The following is a 14,554-nucleotide window of genomic DNA, read 5'->3' on the forward strand; positions in this document are numbered from 1 at the left end:
TGCGGGGTGAGCATGAGAGCTCCCCTGGAAACCCAGCAGACCCCTTGAAGCAACATCCCAGCAAAATAACTCATTGCTGGCCCATATAGATCCCCAAACTGTTGCTGGATGGTGCAAGTCAGGAGAGGAGAGGTTTCTGTAAGAGCAGAGTGCACCCAGGTGAAGGAGCAGCCCTTGGGAGGACAGAACACAGTGTCTTCATCACAGCACAGAGGTGTTCGCCCAGACAGGTCTGAAGCTGAGGACAGGCAGGCTGATGCACAGAAGCCCAGATCTTGCCACCAGCCATGCCAAGGCCTGACCTCACAGAAACAGGCTCCAACCTTCTCCTGCTGAGGAAGCAGGAGCACGAAGCAGTGCAGCCCTGTGCCCTGCATAGGCTGGGGGCTGCAGCTCCAACCCCACCAGGAAACAGCAGCTGCACACATGGGCACATGCAGTTCCACACTTGAGCCTTTGGACAGCCTGGAACTTGACTGGGATCTTCTCTGCTGGCAAACGGACATGGTCTGCATCAGCTTTGCATCTTTAAGGGCATTTTATCTTTAATTTAGTATTTCAGTGTCTTTCTTTGCCAAGCTTTGCAGCCATTTGAGACTATTCTTAAAATAGCTTTGCTCCTTGTGAAACAAGAGCTTCTCACAAGCATGTTCTCCATTTGGTTTATTCATTATTATTATTTTTTTTAATGAACTCTTTTGGGAGGGATTTCTGTGTTGCTGTTCTTTCAATGATACTGGATCACATCCACGATGCTCTCGGTCTCACTGCGCTCTCTTACCAGCACGGTTCTGATCGAAGTCCCTCCCACTCTCAGCACCAACGGCTCACCGCTCACCTCCCCCCGCTCCCCAGGCAGCTGCTGCCTGCTGAGATCGCAGCCCCCGTCTGCACGGCGCACCGACACGAGACCCGGCGTGGGGCTCATCGCAGACTTGGGCTTCGGCCTCCGCAGGCTCTCCGAGCGCCCAGGTACATCCCTGGGACTGGTTTCGAAGAGCGCTCACTACAGCAGCCCTAATGCTTGTTTTTTCCTGTTTACTCCTATTTGTGCTCGACCTTTCTAACCGCAGGGGCAGTTTTACACGTTGGCGGATTGAGATGAACCAGGTGCTCTGACTCTGAGCGCTTCGGCCCTCGCTGCCCCCCAGCACGCGGTGGCGGGGCCGTCCGTCCCGCACTGCGCCGTCCCGCAGCTCTCCGCCCGCGCGGTCGGCGCAGCAGTGCGGGAACGCGGCCGGCAGGTGGCGCTGCACCGCGGGCGGAGCGCAGGAAGCTGGTGCCGCAGCAAAGGCATCTAGCATGCAGTCCCACATGGTCTAGCGGTTAGGATTCCTGGTTTTCACCCAGGCGGCCCGGGTTCGACTCCCGGTGTGGGAAAGCGCAACTGTTTTTCAATTTTAGCTCTTATTTTTTGCACATTTTTCAGTTTTCAAATCTGCGTGAGCTCTCTCAGCATCCACACAGCATCCACGAACGACTTGAATTCCTGCTCCAGACCTCCCCCGGGGCCTCCTTGCAGCGGTAACAGCACTGGTGCTCATAGCAATGTCACCGTGTCTCTCACACTCACCTGTGCCACAAACAATGCATCCTGCAGCACCCAGTGCAGGAATGGCAGCAAGCCTCCCCTGCAGGCCAAGCCCGCCCCTTAGCCATGCACGCTTTTATTAAGAAATGTCTCAGTGAAAGGAGAACCAGCAGAGTCACACCGCTGCCGAGCCCAGCACCATGCAGCGTGATAAAATACATTCTGATTTGGAAGCCTATAGGCCTGAGTTCTTAGTTCCCCCCATTGGTTTAAGTATTTCCATTCACTGTGGAAAAAAAAGAAAATAGTTTCAGAAGACAAAGTTTGTTTAAATCTTCTCTATAAACTGTTCCAGACTCATAAGAGAAAAAAAAATGCCTGAAATCCAGCTGTTAATGCTTGTCTGCTGCTGGCTTCAGTACAGAACCACTCAGTGTTACAGTGTGCTGTATTGAGCAATTGGCTCAAACTTATAACTGAATTAACTTATATTAATATTATATATTTAATATAACTTTATATTAAATGTAAATACAAATGTGGCATTTTGTGGTCTTCCAGGGGAACAAAGCACTATTACTGAGACAAGCAGGCTTCATCTCACAAGACACTCGTACTTATTCCATTAAACTGTTTCCCCCCAAGATGCTTGCAGACTGTATATGGCAGTCAGCAATGGCTGGAGCCAAAAGCTGCAAGAGGAGGCCAGGTTACCAACAATCTTAGATGTACCTGGCTCTATGGCAGGCAAAAGGCTGTCAGATACGGACATCCCTTAATCAGGGCAAGATTCCTGCAGAAGGGTTCAGCAGTGACACCACCAGGTGTGTTGGTCTTAAGACTAAGGAATCCTGTCAGAGCCCTTAGCCAAAGGGAAGAACAGACACTGTCAATCATTACATCAGAAGATCCAGACACAAAGGAACACTGACAGCTTCAACTTCCTGCCCAACACATGATCCAGCTTGCTCTCTCCTACAATAAACAAGCCTAACACTATCCCAAACCCAACTGGGTTTCACCCAAGACAAGAAAGAACATTTTTAACAAGGTAAGGCTTCCTCCTGTGCTCTCAGGCTCCAACAGACACAGCTCAGGGATTTCCTAAGCTGGACACAGCTTATATAGGCTGTGTGCTTACCATGACAGTTACTGTCATGAGCTCTCCTCCTTCGGTTTATATAACATCCTTCACACAATTCTCACTTGCTTACACTGTTGCTTACACTGGGACTTTTAGTATAAGGATGGATCGGGATCTCAGTAAGCATGAAGTTGTTTGATGTAACAAACTCAGGCAGATATTTGGATACTGATGTCTAATGGCTTACACAGAATATATTGTTTCAGGTAAACAACATAATTTGAAAGGAGGGGTGGGGGGAGACAGAGAGAAAGATGCAGTCACTACTCTTGGATCCAGCGATGCCAGAGTTGATCCTTGAGCAGTGCTGACGGCCCCCCTCTCCCTAAGCTCAGTCCTTCAGAACATTCCAGAAATGAGTCTAGGGTCTCAGATAGTCATCAGCTCCCCTCTAACATCAAGGTGTGACCCTACCCCTCTTCAAGATTTAGAATATTCTGGAATTGGGTTGGAGGGAGTCTTCAGGGGGTCTCGCTCTGACCCTGCCAAAATGTATGCAAGCATCGTTTGCGAGATCTCTTCCTCCCTCACTAAGTTTACTTGCTGTAATTAAACAGGCCTGCATAGTATTCACAAGATAAGGAGATAGGTCTAGACAAATACCTTGCCTTTGCAAGGTTCCCTCCTCCAACTGCTCCTTAACTCATTACTGTGCTGATCTCCTCCTACACTTCTACCAAATGTTTGGGACAGTAACGCTTCTCAGTCTCTTAAAGAGCCTTGCTCAAAAAATGGAAAACCAAGGCTTTCCACAGAAAATAGGCTCAAGTTGGACAAGGCACATGAGTGCGCCTGCATCTTCGCCAAGAAAACTTCCCAGCTGATAACACATACATATTTTGTTGATTCAAAGACACCAAAGCTACAGTACCACTGAAGCTTTGCATCAGTTCAGGGCCTCTCTGGAAGCTTATTATCTTGGATGGCTGACAAGATCTACCAAATGAAGCATGGCCTAAAATTGTCCTCTAACAGCCTGAGCTGGCTTTGCAGATTCCCTGCTTCTGTTCCTCCTATCTTGGGTCCACTTCATCTTGGCCAGTCCCTTTTCAGCTCTCCAAAGTTACGCTTTTCTGTTTCTTTAGCTAAAAGCCCCCAGATGACAAAGGACTGCGAGAGGACCTTTCTCATGTAGAACTTAGCATCAGAGCTCTAACTACCCAGGAACACTCCATAGGGATAATCACATAGATGCTTCAGCATAAGAAAAGAGCAAAGGCTCTGAGCCCGCAGCCACCAGCACAAGGCCAGCATGCACACTGTTGAATAACCAAAGAATATTACATCTTACACAAGAGACACCTTTTACCCTTCTGAGCTGCCACCCAGGGTGCAGGAGAGCAGTGAGCACATCCAGTTAAAAGAAAATAAACAACACTATGAAGACAACCAAGTGAGTAGGGACTGTTTGGGCTACCAAGGCCCAAAGGTGGTCACAGGCAGCCCAGCAGACACCCCACAGAAAATAAGATACGGCTGTTCCTGCAAACATGCTACAAGCAACCTCAAGGCCCAGTAACTAAGAAACGACACCAGACCACAGCAACATCCTTCCGCTCCACAAGGAGCCACAGCAAGAAAATGGCGGCGCTGAGTTTAAATCCCTACGGGTCACCTTTGACCTCCCGTGGCGGGTGCGAGCACTCTCGCGAGAGTACGGAGGAGTGGAGACGGCGGTCTTACAGCCCTCACCGAGTCTCGCGAGCGTTTGAGCGGTGGTTTTTTGAGCGGTGGTTTCCGGCCGCACTGTCTCGCGAGAGGTGGCGGGCGCGGGGCCGGCCTTTGTGTCTCGCGAGAGCCCCTGCGACGGGTACTGGGCGGCCCCGTGCCGTGTGCGGAGCCTGCGAGCAGCGAGACGCGGCGGGCGCCATTTCGGGGAGCAGCCGCCGCGGCCAGAGCCGGGGCCCAGCCCGGGTCCGGGGACCGCTCGTCACGACCGCGCCGTTCTTTGCCGCCTGCCGCCCCCGCGGCCGGCCGAGCGGCGCCGTCCGTCTGCCTTTTGACTGCTCGGAGGGGCCTGCCGAGCCCTCGGGCCCATCCCCCACCGTCAACGCAGCCAGCGCCGGAGCCGGGAGCTTTCGCTGCCGCCGGGCCTCGGACACCCGAACGAGGACAGCAGCTGCCCGCGGCGCAGGTAACTGCCGGGCTGGCGCCGGGCCGCGTGCCGGGCTTTGCCGCGGCCTGGCTCCCGGGGCGCCGGGGCCCGCGTCTCCCGCCGCCGCGGCCTCCTCGCTCGGGCAGGGCCGCCCCGTGCCGCGCTCTCGGGCCCCGCCGTCGGTTTCCCCGCGGCGTCCGACCCGCGTTCTTCTGGCGCGGCGCGGGCGGAGCTCGGCCTGCCCCCCGCCTCGCGGCCCGGCCGTGCGGGCTCGGCTGCTCCCGCGGCCACGTAGCGGGCGGGTCCGGCTGTCCCCGCCGCCGCCTTGTTCCTCCCCGAGTCCCCCCACGATGGCGCTGTGCGGCCCGGCCCTGCCGCCCTGGGGAGCGGCCCTCGGGCTGTCGGGGCGCGGGGCCGGGAGCTGAGGGCGGCCCTGAGGCCCGGATGGCCGCGGAGCGGGACCTCGGCCCGGGGGGGGGCGGGGCGGGGCTCGGCCTTGGGGGGCGTCGTTGAGAACCGAATTCGATTTCCTTCCTCTTGGGTTGCGCGCGGAGCGTTGGGAGTGCCGGGGTGCGAACGTGGGCAGCGGGAGCGCCGTGCGGCCAAAGCTGTGCTCGCAGCCCGGGCGGTGAAGCTCTCCGTAACGTTTCTCTATGCCTCCTGTTAGCAGGACGCGGACCGAATTGGTATTTTAAACTTGTTATGTATTGTAGCATAGCAAAGAGGGGTGGATTTACGTTGTGAAATACTGATGAAGTCAGCAGTCGTGAATCTTGTGTTCTTTTAGGCTTCCTGTTGACTGAGGAAGTCTCAAGTATAATTCATTCCTATTTTTTTTCCTTCTACAATGATTTCGAGCATACAAAGCTTTCATTTTCCTTAAAAAAAAACAAAAAACAAAAGAACAAAGCCTTTTACAAGTAGTCTTCTAGGGCTTTTTGGTGTTTAAAGAAGGTTATTTGGGAATCTGTTACAGCTTTATACTCATTTAAAATTCATGGATTCTTATCTGTGATTTTTTTACTAGAAAAATAACTGTATGTGTTTCGATTTTTGGCTGGAATTGTGGAGTCAGTGGGTCTGTGTGTTGCAGAAGGAGAAGGTACTTTGGAAGTGTGGTGTGACACCAGTATTGCACTGGTTACAAATTGTACAATTGCACGGGCTGAGGCCAAAGGTCTCCGTAACTCCACACACTGCCTGTGGCTCTGCCTGACAGCACACAGCCCGGAATGATAGGAATAGAGGGCTGTCGTGGAGCAGCACTTCCCTCTGTGTCCTCTGCCAGTTGTGGCCCAGGATCACGAGGGGTGTGTTTGTGTAATGAAAAGCTTTTTCTATAAACTTTTTGTTTTGAACACAGCATGTGGCTTTTTCTTTGTTTGGGACAGTAAGTTCTGTAGTCGAATGCTTTGTGATAAGGCTTTTTTCTTTTTTTCTTTTTTTTTTTTGAATCCTCTGTAGGATGGTTGTTGCTTTTACACCTATTTGTGTGGGTGCAGCAATCGGCATTCCTGATGTGCTTGTCCTCGGGGCTCATGACTGGGCTGTCCCTGTTCTGTCCCTGACCTCTCTTGGCCATTCCTCTTCACGTGTGAAGAATTCTGCCCTAGTTGTAGGTGGATGTGTTCTGTTGGCTAAATGCACAGACAAAAAAGCAGTCATGGGTGGAAGTGCCACTGATGGAATTGTTTCTTGTTGAAAACCACGTTTCAACCTGGTGCTTTTTAGTGGTGCTTAATCATACTGCTCCTCTTAGATGTGCCTCCTGTTAGCAGAGCAGCAGTGAGTTGAGTTATATGTGCTTATCTACATGACTTGAAAAACTACCTGTAAATACTCTGAGAAAAAGCAATATGTAGCCATTAGGTAGAAACCAAGGGTGGCCGTGTTTGTGGTAACACTGTAGCCCCAGAGGCAGTAACTGTGAAAATGAGGTTAGTGTGCCTTCACATTAAGCAATTGAGCTTGAACTTTCAGTGCTCCCATATTAGTGCAGGTTTGTTTTATTCGTTGTGTACTAATGGGGAAGAGAGACTTGTTCTTAGAGGTGGTGAAGCTCTGGTATGTCTCTGTTAAGAGGTTGTGGGTGAACAGTTTAAAGAATTTTGTAAATTTGGAGCAATTTAATTATGCTAGAAAGTGCAGTTCTTGTACAGCAGTACCTGCAACCACGGTGCAAGAATTATCATGGTTTAAAGAAATTTATGGCGCGTGTGGAGGAAAGTCCTCACGTACAGTCACGTCTACAGGCCTTGCTTCTCAGTTCTAAAAAAGAAAAGAAAGAACCTCTTTTATTGATTGTTTTTAGGAAGTTGAGTCTCTGTTCAATGCTGCAGAGTTTTGAAATGTTCTTAATAGTGGACTTGCATAGGAAAAGGGAATCAAATGTCAGGAGGATTTGGAGTATAATAAACACAAAACAACACGAGGAGGTTGAAGTTGAAAACTGGTATTGTATGGTGTGATATGGCTTCTTTTTCTTTTCTCTCCTGAAACTTGAAAGTCTGGACTAAATGGATCGGGTGTGTGCTTTTCTTAGTGCTTGAATCATAAGATTCTTCAGTGGCCTGTGCTGTGCAGGAAGTCACGTTTCTTAAAGGTGATCCAAGTCATCAGGGTAATAAATGTGATGGCGGCAAGTGCAGGGAGTGTGCAGACAGGTTTGCCTGAACGTTTTGTCTTTACACAGCTCAGGTAATCCTTTGGTTGAGCTCTAGTACTTCTTAAGATGGCCTGTGTTGCTGCATCATAGTGAGCTGTGCTCTTTGTTAAGAAAGAAATAGCTGGGAATACCTCAGGGGTTTCTGTTTGCTAATTGTCTGATAGCACAGAATCGCATGCAGAATCACAGAATGGCCAGGGTTGGAAGGGACCTCAAGGATCATGAATCCTCAGCCACGTGCAGGGCCACCAACCTCCCCATTTAATACTGAACCAGGCTGCCCAGGGCCCCAAGCATTTGTGTTGTTCTCAGCTATCATTGGTTGCTGCTTTGTGTCACATTCTTTACCAGCTCACTGGGCGAGCTTCATTCCAGTCTTATTGGAAATAGCTACTGAGAGGCTGATGTGTGAACTGTAACTGATGCAGTAACAACCTCTTAAGCAAAAGCTTAACACTGGTGTTTTCCCTCTCAGCTGGATTGTTTTTTCTTTCAGGTGTCCTGAAAAAATGGCTGATGATATTGATATAGAAGCAATGCTTGAAGCTCCATACAAGAAGGTGAGAAAAACGTGCCAGTGAGGTCCTGTTTACCTTAATTTAGCATTATTCATGAAACTACTGCTGAACTGTAAACTAACATCCCTGGAGCCCTCATGATTTGTCTTATTGGAGATGCATTACATGTAACTTGCAAGTAAATATGTGCTGTTAATGTAATTATATTGTGCAGTAGTTTCACTTCAGCGTGATGAATAAATGCCCATCTATCTCTCTTTGTAGACTTGCCTAACGATATCTCACCTCTACTCCCATGAATTCACCTTTGATTCCAGTGTGAACTGTCAATCATAAGGTAGTAATTGAGTGACGTATCGCTGTACCGTGGTCCCCTAGGTTAAAAAAAAAAAGAAAAAAAGAAAAAAGAAAAAAAAAAAGAAAAACAAGAAACAAAAACCCAGAAACAACCAACCAAAAAAAAAAAATTACCCCAAAACAAGAAATCTCTCCTAAAATTGCCAGGTCCAGTTTGGTATAGCAACAAGGTGAATGCAGTGGTTTGGGAAAACAGCAGGGTTCCAAGAATAACCTTTTCACCAGTCCCATGGCAAGTAAATATTTGAACAGTCTGCTCAGGGCAAGAAGAGTGAGACTTGCTCTTAATGCAGAAGGCTGGTGGTGGTTAATCTTTTAACAGAGCAGGTGGAAATCAATTGCTGAGTGAACGAATTTACCTAAATTCTTGGATCCCTGAACAGCCCGTTCTTAGCAAGTAAAAGACAGTATCACAGTCTGCACTGTCATTCTAAACAAATCTCCTGTATTCCTCTGTCCTAGTTGTTCAATTAAGAAATGTCAATTCTGATGCAAAATTTTTACCAATGAGTGTAGTGGTGTCTTTTGCCTAAACCAGCAGCAAATGAATACTGTCTTTTTTGTTTTTCACCAAGTGGTGGTGAAGTGTTAACATCATGCATGCTTTAGCACTGGTTTCACAAGTAATGTGTATCAAACTTAAGTCGTTTAGGAATTGTACTTCTGATGTAACCCATGTGATTAAATTGTAAAGCAAGTATATAAATTATATAGCAGCTATTGTTAGTCTGTTCTGCAGTGTTAATTACAACCGTGTCATGAATTTTGAATGAGCACTGTAAGTTTTAAATTGTATATTTAGTTTATGTAATATCTAGTAGCTTTATAAAATCTTGAACAGAAAATTGTAAATTGTTATGTTAAAATTCTTGTGTCCTGGTTTAACATGGATATTTTCCATGTAAACAGGTATGGAAATAGGGAATGTTTAGGCTGGACTGGTGGATTATTGATGACTTTCTTGGGAGTCGACGTTACTAAAGCAGTGTGAATCCCTGTTTGCTTCAGGGCGAGATGTGTGACAGAGGTGGCATCAAGCTCTTACAACCCTTCAACGAAAATGAGCGAAGATCTCGGGAATGGCATCGGTCACAGGAATGGATAGTGGCTGGCTGCTAGCGTAGCCACTGGGGCTTAGGCAGAGATGTAGCCTTGGTACTGATCTGAGGGGCACACAAACCTGAAACTTCCTCTTACGTTTTATAGAAATAACATTTAACCACTTGAGTGCTGAATTCTACAGGATAACTTACTCTCTAAACCATGTAAGGAAGTATCTACAATTTAATATACACTTTTAAATGATGTAAGTTTTGTATTTCATAATTGTATGACCTAAATTTAAGCAGCAAAGTGGTTAAACATGCCTACTTAAATTATCTAAAGCTTTCCACATTAAACTCTAAACAAGTAATTTAGTATTAAAATTTTTGTTTTGTATTTTCTTATTCCTATTCCCATTACCCTTTGACCACTTGAAATGTTTCCACTTCGTCCTCACGATGTTCTTCTATCAACCCTGCTTAGGATGAGAACAAATTGAGCAGTGCCAATGGCCACGAAGAACGCAGCAAGAAGTGAGTGTCTTAGTGCTCTGCTTTGGGGCGGGGGGCTGGAGCTGTGGGACTTGGTATGTGTGTCATTAGTGTTAAAGGAAATAAATTGGGAAATCTTGATATTTGCAGCTGTGGAAATTAGGGTGTTTTCTTTTTTACGAACGTAGTTACACCCTTGTCACTGATGCCACCAAATTTGTGGAAATGTTTATTGTTTTAGCACCAGATAAAAGTACAGACTTGGTAGGTTCTGCACGGTTCATCTCTTGTATTTTTTTGTATCTTAGCTGTGCATTTAAATCTTCTGTGTGAAATCGTAAGCAATTGAGAGCAGTACAGACAGAAGAAGATTGGATTGTTTTCTTGAAAAGTTTCGATACTGGGTTCCACATCAACTTCCCTCCCCTTTTCTGTCCCAATATTTTCATTACTACTCATATTCTCAACAGAACATTGTAGTCTTTCTTTTACTATTTTGTATAACAGCTTTTTAAAATAACTTCTAAAATTACATGAAAACTTTCAGAAACAGATTGTAAGGGTCTGTTTACTACCATCAGATTTGCACTATAAACATAGTTCTCGTAATAAATACTATGGCCTTGAAACCCCATCAAAATCAGCTGATCGCAATATTTAAAGTTCTGAAGCTTTTTTTTTAAGCATATGTAAAACTCTTGCTTCTGTTTCAGTGGCCAGCTCCCAAATTAAAACTGAGATAGGAAGAAAGATAGTGCTTCCTGAATTTCAGGATTGGTTCTGACCTCTCACTTCAGTTTCAATCAAAATAAAATATTCAAGTGTTCATATATATTAGCATGGTCTGCTGCTGTTGTGGAGGAGGACCTGGGGGTCCTGCTGGATGAAAAGCCAGCAGTGCCCTGGGCTGTACCCAGAGGGGGGCAGCAGGGTAAGGGAGGGGATTGTCCTCTGCTGTGCCCTTGTGAGGTCCCTCCTGCACTACTGTGTCCAGGTCTGAGACATCATTGACTTCTTGGTTTGCCACAAACGTGCAAGAACCATGGGTGTAGAAAAGCAAATGTCTTAGCAAGGAGAGGGAGTAGCAGCTTGATGTTGAAAGAGGAAGCAAAACTCTTGTTGTTAAAAGTGGTGGCAGACAGTGTCAGGAGAAAACAGTCTTCCTTTTCCTCTAACTTTGCTGTTCCATTCTATTTTTGCTTGTATCGGCTTTAAAAATAAAGTTATTCTTACAGAAGTTATTCTTAGCATCTTAATGACATATTTGAAATGTTTGGAAGGCAGCACATACGGTGTTACGTTTAATATGCACTAGTTGTAATTAGGAGGTATTCTATTCTCCAGTCCTGATACTCTGAGAACATGCTTTGGTGTCACAAAATTGAATTGAAAAGAAGTGCTGCGGGGCACTTGATCTTGTTCGTTATGAATTTTAAGATTCCTGATGTTTACCCACCCCTTCTACAAAAATCCTTGTACAAACACCAGGGTATAGCAACTTTTCACATTAATGCTTGTGACATCAAGTTAGAGGAACTGTGAATGTGGATGTGAATGAGGAATGTGAATAAATAATGGGAGCGATGACCTTGAGCTGCACGTGTAACCAAAACTGCATTTTCTTTTAATCTTCTCAGGAGAAAAAAGAGCAAGAGCCGAAGTCGAAGCCATGACAGAAAGAGGAGCAGAAGCAAGGAGCGCAAACGGAGCCGGGATCGGGAAAGAAAAAAGAGCAGAAGCCGGGAAAGGAAGCGGAGCAGAAGCAAGGAGCGCAGGCGCAGCCGTTCCAGGAGCAGGGATCGCAGATTCAGAGGCCGCTATAGGAGTCCCTAGTAGGTTATTTAGGACACGTTGCTTGCGTGCTCCCTCGGTGTGCGATGTGAGAGCTTGAAGTTTGTCTGCTTGCTTTCTGCGTTAGTTGTTAATCATCTCAGAAAAGGGACAGAGGTTCAGACTGAAAATGGCGTCAATAAGTATGGATTAAAAAGGAGGACGACAGTAACATATTGTGTTCCTCTTGCTAGTTTTCCTTCTTATCACGATGTAAAGAAGCAAAAACAAATGAAAGAATGCGTAAAACTAACTGGGAAACAAATGCAAAAACGAAGTTTATTACAGATCTAAACAGAGCAAGATTTCTACATTCTAAGTGCTTCAGTACATGTTGGAAGGATTAACTGTTTAAAAAAAAAAAGAGCACTGGTCTGTGACTTGCGTTTCAGGCTCATAAAACCCTTTGCTTGTGTAACTGAAATTTCTTGCCTCTTTATATGTTTACTGCAGGGCTGTTTTATGCATCCAAACTTAGAAATGTTTTGTCTTAGTAGTGCCCATGTGCTGTATGCTTGCCTTGCCTTTTCTCAGATTTAGTTGGAGGTGCAGAAGTATTCTTCAGTGCCTCTGTTCTTTGGCTTGATAAGACTTCTGCTGTAGGTAGTTCATGGCAGTTGGCTTTGGCTTCTCAGATGCTGTTTTTTTTCACTGGTGGTATTTGCTTAAAGTTTCTGCTGTTGTGTATTCCTGCCCTGCTGTATGCTCCTCCCATCACCTCTTTTAGTCCTCAGTGAAGCAGAAAAGCAGTGAACTGGGCTGCATGCTTGGCTTTTGTCAGCTACCTGCAGGTGCTGCTTGTGTGGGCTTTAGTCCGGGTCTCATCCCAGCAGTTGCCAAACCTTGGAACGCAAGGTAATGTCAGAAGTAGGCGCTAAGAAAAGGTGTTTGGGTTTTTTCCTTCTTTTTGCAACAAACAATGTCGCTTTCTTTGGAGAAATCTGTCAAGATTTTTTGCGAAAGTGCGTTTTCTTTTTTGATATTCTGTAAGTTTGTACAGTTCTCTGCAAAATAGATTTTTTTTATCCTAGGTGGCTGGGTCCTTCTGCAGGGAGTGCATTCTTTTTGGTGCTCTTGGAATGCAGGCAAAAATGGCTGGAGGTGTCAGGGTCTCATTTTGCACTGAGCCTCCTTGATGTTGGCAGTCTTCATGCTGCAGACGTGCTGCATCTCTGGGATCTGCCTGGCATTCCTTGTGCTTTTTTCAGTCCTTTGTACTCAGAGGACACAGCATAGCAGCCTTGCTTTTGCTTTATCTCTTTTATAAGGCTTTTTGCAGCCTTTGTAGACCTGTTCAGGGTTCCAGCTCTGAGGATTGCAACAGTGCACAGTTAGTTTGTTTTCTACAGCTCTTTGGCATCTGTACGATCACAAGAGCTGGCTGGAATTTGTCAGTGCCACTGTTGTTGCTCCAGATTGCCTCGTAAATCCTAATTAGGAGTCCTAATCAAGATCTTCTGCCTTTCAGAGGTGGAACCTGCTAGTCATCTCTGTGGTGGTGTTGCTCATGTAATCAAATGGGAGTTTCTACACCCTCTTGTTTGCGTGGGAGGCTTTTGCTCTTTGTTTTTTTCCTGTCATTACTGAGTGAGATAGTTCTCTGCCTGCAGACTTTTGGGAGCCTTAGCATCCTGGTCTTCTGAAGTGCTCTCCTCAGGTAGACGTTGAAACGCAATTTACTACACTAACGTGTGCCTATGTTCACTTGTCCAGATGTGTTGTACCCACATCTCAGAAGCATTGGTGCTGACTGAAGTGGACAGCAGTTAGCTGTAGTTTGCTTGTAGGTTGTGGATGATACAAAGAAAAACCTCCTTTGTTTTCTGGAAGGAGCAGAGCTGGTTCTCTTAAAGATGAATTTCTGCGTTAAAGATCTTAGCAGGCAAGTCATTAGTTCTGGGGATAAAATCTCCTGCATCATCAGCCTCCTTTCCTTGTATGCCTTTGGATCTACAAAAAATAATGCAACCATATGATGACAAAACAGTGCCATCAGCTTCACATTTCCTGAGTAACAAACAATGCTTAATGAGATTGAGATACATCAGCTGCTGCAAGGAGAATTTGGATCTGGAATCTTGCCTTGTGGGGCTGTTCAGACACTTCTGAGTTGGCGTTACTGCAGGCTGTGTTGCACTCAGCTGCTATGTCTAATTCAGAATGCTTCCTGTTTGTATCATTTTCCACTCTTCATCCTCTTTAAATGACTTTTAAGATATGTCTGCTGCTGGTGGACATGCAGAAGCATCTGCAGTACTGGAGAGAGAGGTGGTCTGCATGGTGTAGATAATTCTGAAGGAAAAGGATGGATGAAATAACAAATTCTCAGTCTTCAAGTTTTGTCTTTAAACATGAGGTAGTCACTACATGTTGCAATTCTTAAAAGTTGTATGCTTGGCTTCCATTGCTGTGTCTGTAGCTTTTTCTGTGGTGTTCTTTTCACTTATCTTGCCACTTTAAAATATTTAAGTTTTATAAGACTTGTTAGCAAAAGACATCAGCTGCTCTTAATGTACTGCAGAACTCACTTAGACTGGAACCAAGAACCATGAGTATTCTGGAACCAAGAACTTAGATGAAGCTACGGGAAAAACAGAGTCCTTACACATACACTGACTCATTGACTCTCTAGGCCTTTCTTGACCAAAACCTGCCTCATCTGAGAGGCTTTTGTTGAACTCCTGGATACAACTGATGTAAAAGCTTTTTTTGTTTTTACCTCGTTGTTTTGGACTATGTGCTTTGCTATATGTGGGGCTTATTGACCTCCAGACATACAGATAATTGCTTGTTACTCAGCTCTCCGTGCATGAGAGCAGGAACTGGACAAAACTGTGAAAGAGCTTTTAGAATGGCAGAAGAAAGAAAGAAGAAAATTC

General features: G+C 46.0%; 1 protein-coding gene and 1 non-coding gene across 7 annotated transcripts in view; both read left to right on the plus strand.

Moving 5' to 3' along the window:
* The first annotated feature begins 1,308 nt into the window (after positions 1-1,308).
* Positions 1,309-1,380, plus strand: TRNAE-UUC (transfer RNA glutamic acid (anticodon UUC)). Its single transcript has one exon. It is a non-coding gene; the product is annotated as a tRNA-Glu (tRNA).
* A 3,154-nt stretch (positions 1,381-4,534) lies between these two features.
* The window catches only part of RBM39 (RNA binding motif protein 39), a 29,098-nt gene continuing 19,078 nt past the window's right edge, over positions 4,535-14,554 (plus strand). For 2 of the 6 annotated variants that reach the window (XR_004168625.2, XM_031605655.2), the window contains exons 1-4: positions 4,535-4,809; positions 7,932-7,995; positions 9,838-9,887; positions 11,483-11,677. Coding sequence is in view for 4 of the 6 variants with exons in the window: in XM_031605655.2 (XP_031461515.1) it covers positions 7,945-7,995; positions 9,838-9,887; positions 11,483-11,677 (296 nt within the window). In the remaining 2 variants the exon portion in view is untranslated. The remainder of the gene's footprint in view (positions 4,810-7,931; positions 7,996-9,837; positions 9,888-11,482; positions 11,678-14,554) is intronic. The other 4 variants (XM_031605652.2, XM_031605654.2, XR_004168626.2 and 1 more) reach the window with 3 other exon arrangements.

This window comes from Phasianus colchicus, chromosome 17 (genome assembly GCF_987193195.1).
Source record: "Phasianus colchicus chromosome 17, bPhaCol1.hap1.1, whole genome shotgun sequence".
NCBI classification, from domain to species: domain Eukaryota; kingdom Metazoa; phylum Chordata; class Aves; order Galliformes; family Phasianidae; genus Phasianus; species Phasianus colchicus.